Here is a 20,057-nt window from a genome sequence, read left to right on the forward strand (position 1 = left end):
GAGACATATAACAAGGTGAGATAAGGCCCAGTGTGACAGCTGGGAAGAGGAAATGACAGATTCTTTCCATTGTCCTCATATTTCCATCAACCTTTTCTTCTGGAGTGACTCTACACGTGTGTGTGTGTGTGTGTGTGTGTGTGTGTGTGTGTGTGTGTGTGTGTGTGTGTCTCTCCACAGTGAGGAGCCAGCTTGCTCCAGCACGTAGGAAAACATGGGCAGTGTGCTCTTGTCAGAGATAGGTTTCATTTAGTTGAAGTTGAGTTGTGTGGAAGCAACACTCAGAACTGTCAGTGGGTGTGTGCATGTGGGTGTGTTTGTGTGTCTGTGTGTGTGCGCCTGCATGTCACGCACTGTGGGTGGGCATCAACTTCAATTTGCGATTCAGCTCTTACACATGCCTGTCCGTTGCTCAGAGCACATCCAATTCACAGTTTGGGATGTCTGAAACGGCCCTCTGAGGGCCTGAATAGTGGGTTCAGTCCAGATATTGCCATTGTACACGGAGTTGTTTGTTGCTTTCAATTTCTCAAATAGCTATAATAATGTTTCTATTCATCTATTCGAAATGACAAAGCCAGTCTTATCACTCCTGCATCAAACAGCAGACGGACAAATGACTGGATGCTCAGGGAGAGTTCTATTGGTGGAGTCCAGACAGAGCCAAAGGAGAGTTCATAATTGAATATTGGACTTCAATTTAATCTGGTGGACACAAACATGCCTACAAATGAATGCTAATGCGCTGCTTTCTCTGCTGAATGTGTAAGTAAGAAACTATTTGTCACCCATTTAGCTTGATTACCTTTAAAGGTAATAGTGCTGTTTTTACAGCTTGCAAATGCAAGTTTAACGGCAATATGGATTTCAAACTCAACCTTGGTTCACAGCCAAGACTTGGCTACCTTCTGTCACTGCTTTTTTTTTTTTTTTTTTTTCTTTCAGGAGCTTGATGCTATCAGGATTTGTGTTTCTGGTCATGCATGTTTCTATCTTTCTTTTTTTTTGTCCCTTTCTACTTTGCAAAATTCAAATATAGCAGAAATAAAACAAAAGGTCAGTAACAATGAGGAGGAAACATTTTCTCCTCAAACTGCCATGGGTATAAACTCTGTCAAGCTGTCAAGTCTTGGTTATTCCTTCATCCCCAACCGTCCATCTCATTCGATCCCGAATCCCTTCGTCCCTCTACCCAGCTTCCCATCAAACCTGTGACTGACTGACAGCTGTCCCTGTGTGGCTTTGTTGTCTGAGAACAGTCACGCACATATACACACCCACACAACCATCTGATCCGATGCCGTGACTTCCTGTCAGTGATGCCGCTCTCTTTGTTTTGTTGCGTTCTGACAGGCCAGTGTTGGGTTGTGTTAGCTTGTGAATGTGTTCAGGGCTTCGGGGGTCAGAACCGTGCAGCAGCTTCAGCCCCCAGATGTTGGTCTCTTCCTGACGTGTCTGACCAAGTGGACAGCACTGAGATTAGCCCTGCACATGTGCACGAGGTGATGATAAAGCCCTGCATGATGGAGCTGAAAGTTCATTTTCTGTGGTTGCCCTAATGAGTCAGTTTGGGGGTTTAAGATGGTTGACTGGAGAAGCAACATTCATCGGATAAATGAGAAAAGAAGCTGTTCTGTATTGGTCTGTCTTTTCATTTTCAGACGAATTCTGGAAATTCTTTGCTCCATTTTCTCATTGAATAGTATGAACAGTGTACATATACCAAATCAAACTTGAAACAGTACAATATTGATTGACATTGATGCAGGAAAAAGAAAATCCCAAATTGATTCAGACACAGACACAGAAACTTTGCCAAGTTAATAGAGACAGTCAATATCAACAAACTGAAACTGAAGCTAATAGCATGAAAGAAAAGGAGATGAAAAGAGATGAAAATATAATCCTATAAAGACAGAAAACACAGTCAAACTTTTAAAATCCAATAAAGTTGAAAAATAGTGTGTGATAAAGAGAAATAGAGTACAAACACGTACAGCAATAGCTGCAAACTAATCATGAGGAAGAACAATAGTGGAACAAAGTCAATATAATTAATGTGTGTGTATGGGTTTAGGCATGGTTGGAGACTCATGAGAGAGAAGACAAACAGGCCATTTTCTCTCTCTTTTTTTTTTTTTTTTTATAAAAGAGAAGACACTGTAGCTGTGACTGTCCTATAAAATCCACTCCCATTTATTAGCTGCATATCCAAGGTCTGTTGGAGGTCTTCTGTGAGGCTCACAGGCTGGGCCGTGATGGCACGAAGCTGCGAAAACTGGCCCATGATGGGAACGGGTTCAACTCAAATCTCTTTTAGCAGCGCTCCAAGTTCACACATCTTTCACACGCTGCCAGAAAGGCCAGCGACTGCTCCACCTTCAGTATTTTGTCATGATTGTCTTTTGTGTGTGTGTGTGCGGACCAGACTTTTGCTGCAGTGACACAGTCACAATATGTCCTTGAGCCATTGCTTTCTTTTTCCGTCCTGCGCAGAGGAACACTCTTAAAGTCACACCGGGGAAAAGAGGCAGCCCCCTTTAAGCTGTCCACTAAGTCTAAGCTGTATGTCCACGATATGTCCGAGGCAGTGCTTACTGCTCTGTCTGTTTGCTCATCCTTAGTAAAGCCCATTGTAGTTTTTGTGTGTTTCTCCTCGTTTGCCCTTTTTCTTCTTCCTTGAGAAAAGCTCTGCTTTACCAGCTTTCAAAAAAGGGGACTTAAGGGGGTAAAAAAATAAGGGTATAGTTTTTGTTAACAGAAAGAAGCAGAAGGAAAAGACGGCCACCTTTGTATGTTCCCATCAGAAGAGTATGTGTAGAAATGTATCCATCCAGGCAGGTGAGCCAGTGGTTAGTCCTGGCTTAGACAGCGGGAAATGTTGCTGTCCTTCCTTGTCTTTTTTTTTTTTTTATATCTCATTTCCTTGTTTCCATGTCTCCCTCATCCCCCCTCCTCTCTCTGGTTTGCATCCCCCTGCCCGCTTTCCTGCTGCTTACAAACACACAACTCATTTCTGCCTGGTGGCTCATCATCTTGTCTGTTCATTGGAGCCCGCCGCTGAAGACAGAGAGAACCTGGGACACGCATGTGGCAACCTGCCAACCTGTTTGTGTGTTTTGGATCACTGGTGTCTTTATCCAGAAGCTCTGTGTGCGTGTGAGTGTTTACGCGTGTGTGGCTGAGAGCAGAGATCAGGTGAAGAGTGCTTAAGTATCTTCTTAATCACACTGTGTGTGTGTGTGTGTGTGTGTGTGTGTGTGTGTGTGTGTGTGTGCCATATCCCCACATACAAATGCACACAAATTGACTCTTTCTTATTGATTTTGTGATTCTCTTATGCCCCGTCCAAACAGTGTATGTTTTGTTGTGAGTGTGTGGACAGGAAATGTGTAGGTTAAAGCAGAATAAGACAGCTTGGCAGCAACTAGAAAAATGGCAGTCGCATCAGTCATGGAGATTGAGTTTTACTTTGCCATTTATCTTAGTAGTTTCCTGTGACTAAGAGGAAACTTTTCTATTTTGCATTTGGTTTTACATTTTCTGACAAGCTGATTGACTCAGGGAAAGCCAAGGCCTTCTGAATTCAAAATAAAAGACTTATAATGTGCAATAATAAGTCTTTTATAAACACTCAAGCCTATTATAAAAGACAGTCTAGGTGTGACTGTGTTTTCTTGCTCTCAGGTGGCTTGTCAAGGTTCTTGTCTGAAAATAAAAAGGTTCATAAGATGTTTTTACTTTCAACTTTGCCATATATAAACACTTAAACATGCTTGAAGCCAGAAAACATTATGCTTCCTCTTTAGTGAAGCACTGAGGCATCTCAAAGGGGCCTTGATTCAATCTTGGGCCCTATTTACTGTTAGTCCTAAATATTCTTTCTCCCATCTTCTTCTTTTTCGTCCTCCATCTGCCTGTCATCCTCCCTTGTCCTTTGTCCTCTAGGTGTAGCCGAGGTGATAGTTTTGGTGGGAGGGCGCCAGGCAATTGGAATGAACCAGCGTTCCTTGACAGCAGTCACCTGTTTTAACCCCCAGAACAGTAAGTGGTACCCGCTGGCCAGCCTGCCCTTTTACGACCGCGAGTTCTTCAGCGTTATCTCAGCAGGCGACAACATCTACCTGTCAGGTGAGTTAAATCAACTACACCAGCAGCTTAATTGTAGCTTTCCTCTCACAGACATTCAGTGGCACAGAGCAGTAGGACAGAAGATCCCATCACTTTGTCATGTTGCGAGAGGTTATCACAACATCCAGGAAGATCTTATCTTAACTTTGGGAAAAATAACTTGCTATTCAAAGGAAGTGCTGTCCTGTAAAAATGTGATGTATATACTCTAAGGTCATTTAGTCACACTTGATAAGATGAAGGATTCTTCAATAACACTGAATTGTCTGTTAAAGGAATGTAATGGTGCTGTCATTCGGCAACGAGCATCTTGAAACTAAACTTCTACCTTGAGTGGAGTTCAACATTCATCCTTGATCTTGGAAATAGAAGTTGACAAAATAAAGTTGCCTGAAAAAACGCTCCAGAAGTGCTTAATGGGCCTTGCTGTGAGATTATTTTGCCATCATACACTGAGTTATTTCTTTTACTTATTTTGCTTCCAGCAACTGTGGCGATGTTAAATGCAAGCATGCAGGAGCCTTACACATTTAAAAGTGAACCAGCAAACTTCTCATCCCTGAGCCCTTTCGGAAAAGTTGCTTGCATCATGAAGCAAACATCTCAAAATGTGGCATTCAAGAAATCTTAAGCAGGGCATTGTAAGCCTATTATGGATATAATTCAGCAAAATGGAGCTCCTCAGGTCATCACCCACTTCCTGTGACCTTTGCAAACAGTAAAATAGTTGTGAAAGGCTGGCTGTCCAGAGAGCGTACTCATCTGTTGATTTGAAAGTTTTTCTTTGGCCAGTGCTGTAGACAACTTTGTCTTTCTTTTCATAAGAGTCTTCAATGAAAAGAATGTCTCTTCTATTTATGTTCTGTGGAGCTTTTTTTTTTATTTATTTATTTTAGGCTTTTTCCCCTGTCTGGCTCTACAGTTGCTGCAGTGTTCTGCAGTTTATTTTGTTCCGTAGTGGCACACTGTGCACTCTGTGACTCCTTCAATGAGACACCTTTAAGTTTCTCCTCCAGAGGTAGACTGAATTTCTCCCTCCATGGTCCATTTGTGTGAGAATCCTGCATGGTACTCAGACCTTGACATTGCACTGTAGAAATGCAACAGGATTTGTCCTGCGTGTACCTTTCCTCTCCCTCTTTTCATATAAATGTAAATTTGTGTTTGGGCATTGGAACAGGTCTGCATGTGTCCACTGGGAGTCAGACAGCCGACAGGGAAATCAGAGGAGTTCTAGCTAGCCAATCAATGGGCTGCAGTCTGTAACCTTCCTCATACTCAGAGCAGGGTCACTGAGTCACGGCCAGTGTTACATGTCAGGCTACACAGCTAACAGGGATGCTTTGAAGAGAGCTGAAACGTGCTGTTTTTTTGTATGTTTGATTGACTAGTAAATTTTGGACCAAAAATTTGAATTAAAAAATAACAGAAATAGTCCCAAGACAAAAAAACGTGTTTCAGTGTCCCAATATTTATCCTGCAATTGATGCTGAGGCTTTGCATATAACAGCCATGCTCCAGTATGAACCGAGCTGTAATTCCGGTATTGAGAGCTACAGGAACTCGTCAAGACGAAGTAACAAAGGTTACTTTTGCACTCATGTTTGAATTTCTGCAGCAGAACTAGTGACGAGTTAAAAAATGACAATGGCATTTGAGACACAATTTTCACACACGAGGAAACAGTCATCCTGTCATTCTTTGAATTTCATGTCGCGACGCTTCCTGTATATTTTATGGGATGTAATAAGTGAACAATGATGTGAGAAAGGAGAGAGAGGACACCACAATACGTTTCCATTTGACAGTCCACTGAGTTTCATCTGTTTACAGTTATTTCTCTTTTAGAAAAATAAAATACGATGAAACTGTTTGTTGCGGGCAAGCTAGCAATATAACAATAACATATTTTCCATACATTTTTTTCCATTCATTATCAGTGTAGTAAATGTCCATTCTATATCCTAATGCTGATATTAGAGGACTCACAGCCTGTCTATCCCACAGCTAGTCTTTATTTATCTGGTTGAAATGCGGGTAAAGGTCCTGTGTTTCCCAAAAGCTTCTTTGTTTCCATCCACGCCGATAAGCCTTCTTCTACACATTTCAGGTGGCATGGAGTCAGGTGTGATGGTGGCTGACGTATGGTGCTACATGTCCCTGTTGGACAACTGGAATTTGGTGTCTCGGATGACTGTGGCTCGCTGCAGACACAACAGCCTGGTGTACGACGGCAAGCTCTACACCATCGGAGGACTGGGTGTATCGGGGAACCTGGACCATGTGGAGAGGTAAGAGTCATTCCAACTCAGCAGCAGCGTGTCTCCAAACCCCTCCAGCAGCTCCCAGGTGGTGGCTGCACCATGCCATATAGCTCTAACCCCAATTTGAAAGCCATCTCTGCTCACACATGTGGATGATTGTACAAAAGTAGGTGGATGCTGAGCAATCCTGTTTGGGCAAATAAATATTCACACTGCGCAGTGAAACCTGGCAGATGGTGTGGCATGCAGTAGTGCAGTACAGCATATTGCAAAAGTGGTTGGACAGGTTTGTTAGCATTTTTTGTGAGAGTAAAAGGTGCAGAGGAATGAATCTGAGCTGGAGCATATTAAATGGTCACAGCTGTGAGTGTTGTTTGGGAGCGATAGAGCACCTCTTACTTGTTTATGAGCGGTGCAAGAGTGAGAGGATTTGCCTCAGAGAGCAGAGTGGCATACTGTGTCAGATGCTATCCACCACAGCATCAACGCATCAGTGAAACTTCAGCTGAAGGTCGACCACTGGATCCTGTTTGGATGGGTCTTCTCTTCTTTTATATGTAGTAGTATAAATCCAGACAGACTATAATGAATTCTCAGTGGCAGCCCCAACGAGCGTGAATAGGAATTGTCCAGATATAATAATTCAATTTATATCATTAGAGTTCTAATGCTGCTACAAATTTCTTCTGTTTCCTTCTAACTGGGTCTGAGGAGTAACTTTGAGCAGAGAGGGGGCTACCTCCCCTGCACAGCCGAGCGAGATTAACCAAAGCAATCAAAAGAACATTACTGAGTATATTAGAGCAGGCCGCTGCCGCTCATTACCTAGCAGCTCAATTGATCTCCAAAGCTGTTCGCAATGCACAACAGTCCTCCAAATGAAACAGCCTAATTTGATATTTCCCCATAATGCTGCCATACAGTGTCGTTAGACAGGGGGTAGATGGAATATTTGCCCCATAATGGAAACGCATTTGATTCCTTTGTCTCTGAGCTGCTTAATTTGAGAGCTGCCAGTGCATCTAGGGCATTCATAGCTCCAAAGAAATCAACATTTGGCCATGTGATATGTTTGTATGTGTTTGTCTGTGCCCTTGTGAGCGTTTTTGTGCAATTGTGAAGCTTCTCTGAGGCGTTCAGCAACTGGACTCAATTATCAACCCTGTAAAACTTTAACCCACTTTACCTTATTCCGAAAACTGCCAGAGGCCTCTTCTGCTTGGTATTACCGCCCTGGTGCTACAGTTTCAAACTACATTGGCCAGGGAGAAATAACCTATACAGAGTTGGAACTTTTGGTGCTGGAGCTGAAACAAACCATTTGTGAGCCAGGGTCAAGGATAGATTCACTGGCCTTATCATGTAAGAGCTAACACGTCTCTCAAGCTGTTTGGGCGAATTATCAGAGTAGTCGACAGGCTTGTTTCTAAGCAACACAGGCTTTAATTTAGTCTTTTTTCAGAGACTGCCATGTGCAACAAGAGTCAAAATTGAGTCAGGAGGTAGAACAACTCACTATCCTGAGAATAGAAATGCTTTAATACATGAAAGGCAACAAAGACAGGAAATTTAGTTGTGTCTCAGATCTCACACCCAGTATTCTCATTTATGCTGATATATTTAAATTGCAAGGTTGTTGTGTTAATATTTTATAATAATGAAACAAATACATTATTCATTGGTACAGATTCCCATTAAAAATCTGCTATTTAGATAGTGAACCTTTTTTTTTTCCTTCCATTGACCTGCTGTGAATGAGAGCCAAACAAAGTGTGAATTGCGTACACTTTTACTAAGACCAAAACATCGAACTATAATTAGTGTGAAGAAAATGACAGCTATTACTGGGGAATATGAAAGGTTTTCTAAAGGTTAGATATATTTTTGATTTGAAAACCTGTTTTTCAGGTTTTGTTTTATGATTGTGATACACAATATGGTTTGGAAGAGAAAATGACATCCTAATTATTGGTAAAGTTACATTTTCAATAAGAAACGCATTATAAGGTTGGAGCCAGCTTAGATATCCAGTGATATTTCCACTGTTACGTTCAGAAACAGATTGAATAAGTCACATATTACAGCTTTGGCAAAATTCAGATATCAGTATGCTTCTTCAGAGAGAGTATATTTTTTTGTTGAATGTGTGAAACACAAAAACTAATGTTTTGTACCATGCAATTTACAATGAAAGGTTTGTGGAGAATTTCACTAAAACGAGAGAGTTGTCTATTTCAAATGTGTATTCCAAAATGAATGTTTTCAGCAGGAGTGAACGACAATTTTGCCAACAGCTCAACAATCATAAATATCCATCTTCAGGCAAGTGTCCACAACAATTCCTGCGTGTCAATTTTCAACACCTTCACAAAACCTGCTGCACGAGGCACTTAGCAAAGCTACATCACCACTGCAGTGTCATTCATCTCGCTCAGTGCAGAATGTGAAGAAATTAGGTGCCAACAAAGACAGGATAATTGGTCATCTTTGTACTCGACTGCTGAAAATGGATCAGTGCGTCTCAATGTTGGCTGAGTAATACCATTTACTAACAACAGTGTCATATAATCCCCCACTTCAACCTGAAGCAAGATTTTCCAGTCATGGATGGATCAAGACCGGACAACTCCAAGAATAACACATTAATTTAAATCCATACAGGAATCTTTTCAATTGAGACATGAATGAAATGAATTCATCCTTGCTCATGCTCACAGTTAGGGGCTTTGTTATTACCCCCTTACTCGATCTGGTGTGACCAGTCGCTCAAACATTAGCAAAAATTTAAGCAAGCTTTTGTCACTTTTGTGACTCTTTTTCTCCATGTGATACTGTTATGGAGCAGCTGTTGCTATTCATTCGCATTCACTATCACACTGTAATTGAAACAGTGGCCAGAAAAAACAACATACTTGATTTTACTTTCAAACGGTTAATGAAAAACTGGAAAGGCTCATGGAAGTTTATGTTAATGGACACATGTCCTGCTCAATTTACTTTGAAACCAATGAACTGGGCTCTCAACTATAATGTATTACAAGATAAAATATGTAAACCATTTGAAGGAAACAGTAGTGGGGGAAAGTTTTGCACTTGAACATGCTTTTTTTGGGAGGAAGACAGGATTTCATAGATTAAAGAGGATTTGTGACTCTGCAGTAGATTTGTATATAAAAGGCTGCTGGTCTGTCTAATCAATTCAGACGACTATAAATCATGCACAATCTCAGTAGCTTGGTAGGAGCTTGACAGATCAACAGCAGCAATTCGTTTTATAAGAGCCATTATCAGAAGCTTATTTAATTCCTCAAAATCATATTTCATTCTTAAGATGATGAGATGCAGCACAAAAGCATAATTAGACACATAGCTTGTATGAAATAATAAACTAAGTTGAAAACTATTGTTTCCACAGAAACTGTCAAACTGATGTATCTACTGAGTTTTAAGCCTGGACTACCTTTTGTGTTGTTCAGATTAATTTCCTCGTATGAGCAGATATGGAGCAGCTTATTTTATAACCTTGGCATCCTGCATTGGAGTGCCTGCTTTTCACTTCCACTTTCATTGAAAAACCTTTCATATAGAAGTCAAAATTTTATTTTTCATTTTTTTCTTAGATTGCTAGGTTTTCTTAGTATATATATATATATATATATATATATATATATATACACACACACACACACACACGTATATATTTACAAAAAGAATTCACAAAAAGAATGAAAAAGAAAAAAAAAAACCCTAAACAAGTTAGCAAGATGATTATCAGGCCCTTTCTGGTGTCATTTGTTCATATCTGCTTTGATAAATGAGCCCCATTAACAGCTGATCCTTTATTTTGCAGCTAACCACCAGATTTGGCAGGTATGTGTCCACCGTGAGACAAAGTTGGCTTTACTGCAGCTAAGTATTGGGCCAAAATTCTAAAGATAGACAGCCAGTCCACAGCAGGACTACATCCTGGCCAGTGGAGATAAGGTAACAGTTACTCAAGCCCTTTTTGTAGGCTTCACACCAGGAGGAAGAACTGCTGGGGGTGAAATGCAGTTGTAATATGGAGAGCTAATAACATTCAAATATCATTAGTCTGTGTATGTGAATGGCAGCCTTGTTTGATATGCAGATGGGTGGTGGATTTGTATCTGAAGGCTAGAGAGTGTCGTGGAGCAGCGCAGCAGCCAGACTTGATTTGTTCTGCCCATAGTGATTGATTTTGAGACTGTTTACACACACAGCCAATCTTCTTTTTCATTGTGTATGCATCTGTATTACTGTGTTCCTTGATGTGCTGCTGCACTCATTCTTCCCTGAGTGTATGCACAAGTAGGCTACATATGTACGCCTCTCTCTGCACACGGTTGTGTTTATTTGTATGTCTGCATATAACAGCTGGCCTAAGCCAAGGTCTCTCACCTTCCAGCTCCAAGTCTGAGCACACTAACTCGTCATTTGCAGTCTGTCCTGCCTCCCTCGCTTCTCATCTCTCCATCCATCTCACTGAGGGTTTCACGCTCCTAACCGTGAAATTCACCCACATTCACAATTATGTCTTCAATCAGAGCCATCTCAAAGCTTGTAGGATGCAGCCGTTCTTTGGGAACAGCAGGAGGTCCAAATCAGCACTCAGAGGACCGAGCAAGCTTTTCCTGTCTGCGCTCCCCACACTAATGACTGACAGATTTTTAGGGATGGGAGCATTCGAGTTCGGGAGGCTTTTAACTCGCAATCAGGTACCCTGAGCCCGCATGCTCCTCAGCATGTTGATCCATCAGCAAACCAATATGATTGCAGATATTGAATAATTCATAGGTGTCTAATGATGTGTCAATCACAGATGGTTTTGTTTTATTTATTGCGCACTATGCACAGGTTTGTGCACCCTCCAAGCTCTATTGCAAGTTAATATTGCATGAAGACTGTTAGCAACATGACACTGAGTACAGCAACTAGCTTTTTCATAAGGGATATGGTGCTGTTTGGCTGGCAAGTCTGGAGGAAAGAGATGCAGTATGCAATGTTGCAGCAACAGTCTCTGGCTCTTTTATGGCTTTTCTCAAAAATGACCTCTCAAATTGCAGGACATAAATATGTGCCTATAAAATCTGCGGAGAGCGCTGCACTGGCTGTTCTCATGTTGTTTTTCAGGTTCATTAACTGCCACGCTCATTGTCGTTATTGTGTAAATGTCCTTGCACCAGTGTGTTTAGTTATTCAAGCATTATTTGTCGAGTGTTGATTGTCAGCATTGTTGTTTGTCTATTACCCATTAAGGTTGTTGAAATGCTCCAGAGTGGTCAGCCCTCTCTAGCTCACGAATGTTTTATCTGCTTTGGAAAACAACCCTCCTCTATAAATTTCTTGTGTTTTAGGGTTTAAATCATTAGAAGTTATACTTTTGACCAGCTCAATGGGTCGTTTCAACAATGTTGCCTTAGCTTGACGGAGGAGGCAGGTCGTAACGCCTCAATGACCTTGCAGAGGGGCACTGAATGACTCCCAGGAAATTTCATCAAATCATCCTTAACCAAGAACACACAGTGAAATGGAGATCCCAGCCGGATGTTTCATCATTCCTCACCCTATACAGTTAGAAGTCCTCTGTGAGCTGCTCTGTGAACTGACAAGTCCTTAAGTACTTGATGTCTGCGAGTGGTGTGCACGCTGGGCTCCCAGTTACCCAGAGAAAGGTCCCCTTCTGTGGGACACCAGGGGTGGGAGAGACACCGCGTCACGCTCATAGAAGGAACACCCTTCAGCTGCTCTTTTGAGTTTTGATGAGACAGGTTTTTCGTCTTGGCTGTCAATATGAGAGAGCTCCGATAGGGCGCTGCGCTTTTGTACTCAGGCAAAAAGAAGCCATTGAGCAGCCAGAAAGACAAGCTCACGGCCAGTCCAGTCCATTCACACTCATCCAGCTCATACATCTACCTCTAAATCTTTGTCCCTGAATGAGGATGGATTAAACACATATGCACTCACACTCTGTACATGTATTCAGACAGCTTTCTCTCTCACTTACAGCACAATGGGTTTGAGACACGGGTCCTCCTTTGTCCATTTCAGCTCCCTGCCCAACAGCACTCTCTTTTGGAGACAGTGGGAAAATAATCAGCAGGGCAATGATGCTAATAACAACGGAGCATCCTGCTGCTCTGCAACTCCAGGTGTTCTGGACCCTTCAGCGAAAGAGTGAGGGGGGAGGGGGGGCAGCTGAGAAGAGTTTAACAGCACAGAGCCAATGGGAGAAAATGAGGAGTGTGTTGATGTTGCAGCCCCCCCGGTGGGCCGAGTAGCTCTGTATAATCAGTCACACTCGAACCAATGGGCTCATGTGAAGACAACCTCTCTTCTCTCTCACCCCTCCAGCCTCTCCATGGCACTAATGAACTGATGAGCTGCAGTGCATGTCTTTTACATGTTTATGTGTGTGTGAGTTACTGTTTCAACAATACTAGGTCAGACAGAGCCTGGGGCTAGTTTTGAAGTGAGGTGTTTGTGTGTTGGGGGTGGGGGGTGTATTGGGAGGGATAGCTGGCCTGGTAGCCCCACAGTATGGCACTGTAGTCAGGGACATCGGGGCTGCCGGAGCCCCCCTGCCGCAGCTGTTCCCTCCTGCTGAGGTAATCCTCTGTGTCTCAGGATTAACCAACTTCACAGCACAGGCCCCTACTGCGCTGTCAAGGCACCCGTTCAACCTCCAACCCCACACCACCTCCCTCCACCCACCGTCCTCCCCCAGCACTCACACTCTCACACACCCTAATTACCCCTCAATGACACCCATCTCCCTTCTCAAACGTCACTGTTGATTTTCCCATCTCATGTTTCCGTGTCCCTTTCTTTTAATATCCCTGTTATAGCTCATTTATGTCAGATCCTGTTTTCTCACAACATCAAAGCAAAATCATTTAGTTTAATAAATTTGAACTCTGAGTTTTAATACATATTTTTTTTTCTACCAGCTATCATTTAGTTTCCTTTAATTTTGGATATTGCGTTAAAATTTGGTTAAAGAAAAAAAACTTAACAGTGAAAACTAGGCTAATTGTAAAAGCTACATAAACATTGTGGGGCTAATGCACCACTGAAAATAATCATTTCTTAAACACTGAATAGGTATTCATTAATTTGGTAATCACTCATAACTTTTGTTTTGTCTTTCAAGTATTTAAAACAGACAGAAAAATAAATCAAGCCACACAAACTGCAGCCCTAAATATGACAATCAGAGAGAGATATGCAGATCTTGAAATCTACCTCTACTGCTGCATGACATGCAATCAGTTAAAATGCCAAGTGGATGGATTTGAAGCAAAGAAGCTGCTCTGGTCTCTGGTTAGTGGCTTGATTAAAACAACCATGTTCCGCCTGAGAAGATCATATAAAATGTAATAATTTTAAGACTTCATTTAGATACTGAATCATGTCCCATGTATGTATCATTAATCAATTTTTTTGTGTATGTACATAAACAGCTATTAACTGACTTTAACCATCAGAGATTTTGAGGCTTTGGGGTAGAACAGAAAGAGGGTCCAAATTGGCCAGATCGCTCTCATATTTGTCTCTCTCCATGCCTCCTCGCCCCTCTCTATCCTCCCCCCTGGTTTCCTCTTTTAATCACCTCTCCAGTCCCTTCTGTCCCATCTCTCTCCCTGCCTTTTCATAGCGCTGATTAGGTGGGCAAGAGATGATGGGTATATTTGGGGCCTGCGAGGCTGCTGCAGTAATGTTGAATCTGTGTGGCATTCTCTAGCGAAGACAGTGCCTCCTTTTCATTGTCTGCTAATGTGGTTCTGAGGTCTCTGAGACATGGAGGTAGAAAGTGCAAAGAGCGCACAAGCGTATGTGTGTGTGCGTGTGCGTGTGTGTGTCTGTGTGGCGGTTACAGAGAAACACTGGCAAGCGATGACAGGTGTGCCAGAGGACGGTATTAGGGAAAGGCAGCGAGAGGCTTCAGGTAATGACTAGTGCGAGCTGTATGGGCTTCCGCCTCGCCAATAAACGATGGGCTGGCACTTCAGACAATTTTCAGCCTTTACCAACAGGAAAGTCATTTTTCTCTGGCCTTTTTTCCTCTTCTCTGCCTTTTTCTATCCTCATTGCTCTTTGTCAAACACAAACACAGGAACACACACAAAAAATGCACTCCTTTTATAGCCCTCACTCTCTCTCTCCCCCTCTCTTTCCTAGTCTTTCTCTCTCTCTCTCTGAAATCATGCTACTTCCCAGTTGGACATCCAGTCAGGTTGGAGCAGTGTGTTGCTGGCTAATTATCAGTGGTTAGGATGTGAGATATGCTGCCAAGATGGCTGGCAGTCACTTTGCCATCCTCCCACAAGAGGAAGCAACAACTGACCTTTAGCAAGTCTGGCCATGGCAGACTATCACGATGTCTAACTATACACGCACCTCGCCGGCACCCAGGGAAGGATTGACATTGGATGTGGGAGGGTTAGCTGTTGTATATAGATTTGTCCTATGTGTGTAAGGTGAAGATGCTCGCTTCAGCAGGGCATAAGTGCAGACACAGAGCTATTTTGTACAGGTCAGTGTGTGTGTGAAATGGTAAACATTAGCATGTAAGAACATTGCAGAGATTTGTAGTATATGTGCAGTATGCTAAGTATGAATAATGCCCTTTCCCCTCTGTTGTACATGACTAGATAACTTGGGAAATGCAGCTAAAACAGCCTTAGGTCGTTAAACATATTTTATCGTTATATTAATATTTATTGTCCTGCATTTCCAGTGCCAAAACAATTACATTTAGCCCGTTATCTTGTTACTTCTTAATCTTGTTGCAAACGAATTTACACCTTAATGCATCCTGTATTCATGCATGTGTGCATGTAGCAATTACTAACAAGAAACTAACTAATATCTCAAGTGATCATTTAGAAAGCCGTTAAAAAAAAAAAAAATCCTCCTCAGAACTAAGTAGGCAAACTTCAAACTCTCTTCATCCACTTTCTGCCCAGCAATTTAAACGTCAGTCTTAATTTTATACCACCACCCACACCAGCCCCACTCCCACAGAGCACGCCTATGTGCTATCAACACAGGGGCTTACTTTGGCATTGAAGAGGGGTCTCAGTCTTCTGTCTCCCGTCTAGTTTTGAGGAGTGCGGAGCAGTAATTGGTGTACGACCTACAGCACTGGCAGCACTCATGTCCCCTGTCCTATGTGACATTCCCATCCAATTAAATCTGCATCTGCTTACACACACACACGTACACACTGAAAGAGCATACACCCCCTATTATCATAGCTCCCTTAGTTATTTCCTAGATAGTCTTTCAAGGTGCCTTTTTGGTTTAGCAAGTGTTGAACATCATATCTGCAATCTATCTGTACACAAAATGTGGATGTGTGTGAATACATATACATATACATGTACACATTGTGTGCTCACATAAGAGAGACCCACTTCCACTCTGAATTAGTGCATTCACAGGGATTATGGGTAAAGCTGTGTGGCCAGTGGATGGATTGCGCTCTGTCTCACAAGGATTAACTGAAGGTGACACTGAGGTGACAGGTCTGTGTCCATCTGAGTTTTATGTGCTACCATAGTCTGGTGTGTGTGTGCATTTACGCATGGTGTGAACACGTATGTCTGTGTTATTATCCTGAAATGTACTGTAATCCATCAGAGTTAATGACTTGTGTTTGCGTGTGTGTGTTCTCCCACAGTGATGGCAGCAAAGTGTGTGTGAGTGTGTGTCTTTTGGCTGACCTTGACTCCAGTCTGTCAGATGAACGCACTCTGTGGCCATCCATACGGAGAGCAAGACTCCATCAGATCCCCAGATGTCATCATACACAATCTGTCAGATGTGTGTACTATGAGCAAATAACAAGCAAAACGGCTCTGCCCTTGAGGTGGATGAGAGAGATTCAGGAGTTCATGAACAATGAAGTGAGCTAAAGGTTAAATCACTGGTTCCCTATTTAAGGTCGAGACCCCTGCAGGTATGATTAGGGGTCTTGCCAAGATTAATCTGAGGGGTCAGAGGATGATAAGAGATTGTTTAATTTACACGTCTTAATATTTCATCTCAGTAATTCTGGATTGTTTTTTTTATGCCTCTGAAAATATTTTATATGAACAAACTTAGAATTTAAACAGTTGGCAATATATGTTGATGTTTTTTAAAAGGTCACAGTTCATTAATTCATGAACCAGGTGTTACATATATACATTCAATCATTAACATTGAACAAAGTCAAATTCAATTTCACAAAATGAAATTTATGCATCTAATGCATAATGATCTAATGATCAGATAACGTCAGCTTGGTTATTATACAGTACCTAGATATTTCTTACGACAGACTAAACTGCAAGAATAATCCTGAATATGTATTTGACATTTTCCCATAGATGTGTATACATAACTTTAAAAAAAGAATTACTAATAGTTCCATTTACAAAGGATTGAAAGATAAATTTAATCTTTTACATCCTTAAAGCTGTTCTATTTAGACACTTAGTTTGTAATGCTACAGTAACGTCGTCTTTATATTGGTGGTTTTTACTTGCTAAGCCATTTATTAGGTTTTAATGGTACAACTCAATATAGTAAATCACTAGTCTGAGACCTAATCACCAAGGGCTTGAGAAGGCATATGGATTTACAAATAGCAATAACAATGCAATCCGAAGTGCTCTTGGAACATATTTTCTTCCTTTAATTTCTAGTTTGTGGGCTGATACAACCCAAAGCTCCGAAAAAGGAAAAAACTCATCAACTGCTGTGTCTTCTTCTTATTTTCCCTTCATTCCTATAGGATACAAATACCAAATATTTACATTCCTCAGAAGCACAGCACTCTTCCACTATGAGCTAGGACCCGGTAGATTTCACTGTCAGACATTGATGAGTTACCTGCGGAGACAGAACACACGTACAAACAGCTGTCACATGCAGAGAAAATCAGCATGGGGAACAGAGGTGCATACAAACGAGTTCAAATTAGTTGTCACAAAGCTGCTGTTTTTGTTTTCATCTTTGATAATTTGCAGAAAGCTGTCTTCAGAGAGTGTAGCAAAAGGTGAGTTTGCTAATTTCAGGATCTTCATTTCCAAGAAAAACATCACCACAATAGTCAAATTCTGAGCCTGGTTCTGCCCGAGGTTTCTGCCTCTTAAAGGAAGATTTCCCTTGCCACTGTTGCCAAGTGCTTGCTCATGGGGGGATCTACATAAAGAGTTCGGTCTAGACCTGCTCTATATGTAAAGTGACTTGATGTAACTTTGTTATGATTTGGCACTATATGAATAAATCAGATTTGATTTAAATCTAATTAAATATTAAGTTAATAAAAGGATTTTCAGTAATTATCTATGATAATTAGAGAACACTGTATTTACTCTGACTGACCAACACGCATATTTCATAATTACAAGTGAGCATGAAGTCACGTGTCTCCAAAGAAGTTAAACTTCTGTAAAGGTTTCGGTGCTCAGTCGTATTTCTAATGGCTAAGCAGCCTAACGCAGGTGGCTTCAGAACAGAGAGGTGAAATGGTACTGTATCTATTGAGTCTCGTGACCCAGAAACGGAATAAGCGGTTGAAGATGAATGAGTGAATGAATCAATTTTGAGTCTGAGACTCTGAAATGTCAGTGGTAAACCTTTTGCCTCGGCTCCTCCTGACATGATATTGAACCGCGCAACAAGGACAAACACAAAGGAACAGATCATTACACCGACATGCATTCGATGGTGGATGGAGAGTGTCCTGAAAGCGTGTTTGTGACGAGCGGAGGCTGAATGTAATGTGTGTGTGTGGTTGCTGCTGTCCAACAGACAGCAGGGTGGTAGTGGAGGTGTGGGCAGGGTCCTCACAGTTTCTGTCATGTGTTCTGACACACAGATGGCAGCTGACACAAAACAGAACTTCTCACTCTCCCCACATCTCACTCGTCCTCCTGCTCCTCGTCTCCAAAGTGGATGTGCTGTCTCTCTGTTCTCTCTTTATCTTTACGTACATCTATCTTTTCCCAGACTTGACATGGAAATTAATGCAAAAAATATTAGAGCTCATTTATTTCACGCTATTGAGATTTTTTCCCCCCACCTAGCTGCTAATGAACACTCTTGGCAAATATGAAAAATGTTAATGTAAGCAAATGATGCCTACATTTTTGTGCAAACTGTTCTGAGTAGCCTCCAGGCCATAGCTGATTCACACGGTAGCCTTGTTTTCCTCAAGTCAAATCACAACCTCTCAGTTCATTAATTCTGACAGGAAACAGAGGGCTATGAGGGATTGATTCCCTCACACACACGCTCGCGCTCCTCTTGTGGCGGTTCCGATGGCAGTATAGAAAAGAGATCAAACTGCTTTCAGACACAGAGCTGCATGCAAATGTCTTTACATACTGATGTGTTCCGGTTTAATGACACTCAACTCTTGATGAAGGCGCTTGCAGATTTCGGCGGTGGGGAGGGTTATTGTAAAATAAAGGGAGACATTCTGGATCTGTTTTCACAAATACAAAATCTTCACCTATTAAATATGTCAACTTTCATAGTCGGAGTTAACTGAGGAGAAAGAAACTTAATGTTTAAAAAGGAAGAAAGCCAAAAACAAACATTGCAGTACAAAGTTTTTAGCAGCAGTGGGACTGTGCTTGGATGCAGGTTAGGGTGTAGGCATGCCAGCCTGCATTTTGAAGCTGATAGGAACGTCATTTATCCATAAACTACTGGAATAAAAAAAAAAAAAAAAAAAAAAACAGCTGTGGGATCAGTCCACCCTACAGTGGAGACGTTAAACTAAAAACCCAATGTTTACCTCCTTAGCTTGAACAAGAGGAAAACCAAAATGTGCCACTTTGGTTGCAAGTTGAGAGCATTTCCTTTGATGAAAAGAAACATTTATGCAGACAAGTTGCACAGTTCAGTGCACCGTGATGAAATGCTCGTTTTTCTCTGGGCGGCATGCGGACAGCAGGAAGAGAACGCAAGAGGAGCAGAGAGATAGTGTTTGTGCGGGTGAGATAGCCAGCTGGGGTGTTGCAGGGATTAATGTGAATTTGTAACTTAAGGGTATGAGGTGCTACCTGCTCAGATCTGGAGCATCAGCTCCTCTCTGTAGGCGATGAATGCATCAGCTTTTTTCAAAACTAACTTCCATTGCATTCTACTACACACACACTCTTTTTAAAGGTTACAATACTTTTGTTGTGGGCCTGTGTGGTGCAAACAACTTAAACACATGCAGCAGGCGTTATTACTTTTTTCTCGTCTGTACACACTCTTCCAGCATTACGTGTTTGAATATCAAGGCTTTTAGTAGCTGATGTGTGGGATACTCTAGCTGTTGATTCATGATATCCACTGCTTTTTTAAAGGAGCTCTTTGCCAGCACTGAAGTGTACAGACCCAGAGTGGTTTAGTTATCTGAATGAGGATTTTTTATTCTTTGCTTTCCACTATTGAACCCTTTTGTCTCCTTTCTCACTCTATATGTGCTGTAGTTTGGATCTCAGGGGAGATGAATAAGTGACAGAGCCTTAAAGACTGGCAGCCTATCCACCTCAGCTTATCACATGTGTGTGAGTGTTTGTGTGTGAAGAAAAAAAAAAAATGAGAAGAAGAAAGGGAAGGCATGAAGCGCATTCCCCTTCAAGTAGCCATATG

At 41.8% G+C, this 20,057-nt stretch overlaps 1 protein-coding gene across 3 annotated transcripts in view; it reads left to right on the forward strand.

The window, feature by feature from the left end:
- The window catches only part of klhl29 (kelch like family member 29), a 192,817-nt gene that overhangs the window by 155,554 nt on the left and 17,206 nt on the right, over positions 1–20,057 (forward strand). For all 3 annotated transcript variants that reach the window (XM_029496549.1, XM_029496551.1, XM_029496550.1), the window contains 2 exons: positions 3,949–4,131; positions 6,242–6,422. In XM_029496549.1, coding sequence (XP_029352409.1) covers positions 3,949–4,131; positions 6,242–6,422 — 364 coding nt within the window. The remainder of the gene's footprint in view (positions 1–3,948; positions 4,132–6,241; positions 6,423–20,057) is intronic.

Source organism: Echeneis naucrates, chromosome 24 (genome assembly GCF_900963305.1).
Source record: "Echeneis naucrates chromosome 24, fEcheNa1.1, whole genome shotgun sequence".
Taxonomy (NCBI): Eukaryota; Metazoa; Chordata; class Actinopteri; order Carangiformes; family Echeneidae; genus Echeneis; species Echeneis naucrates.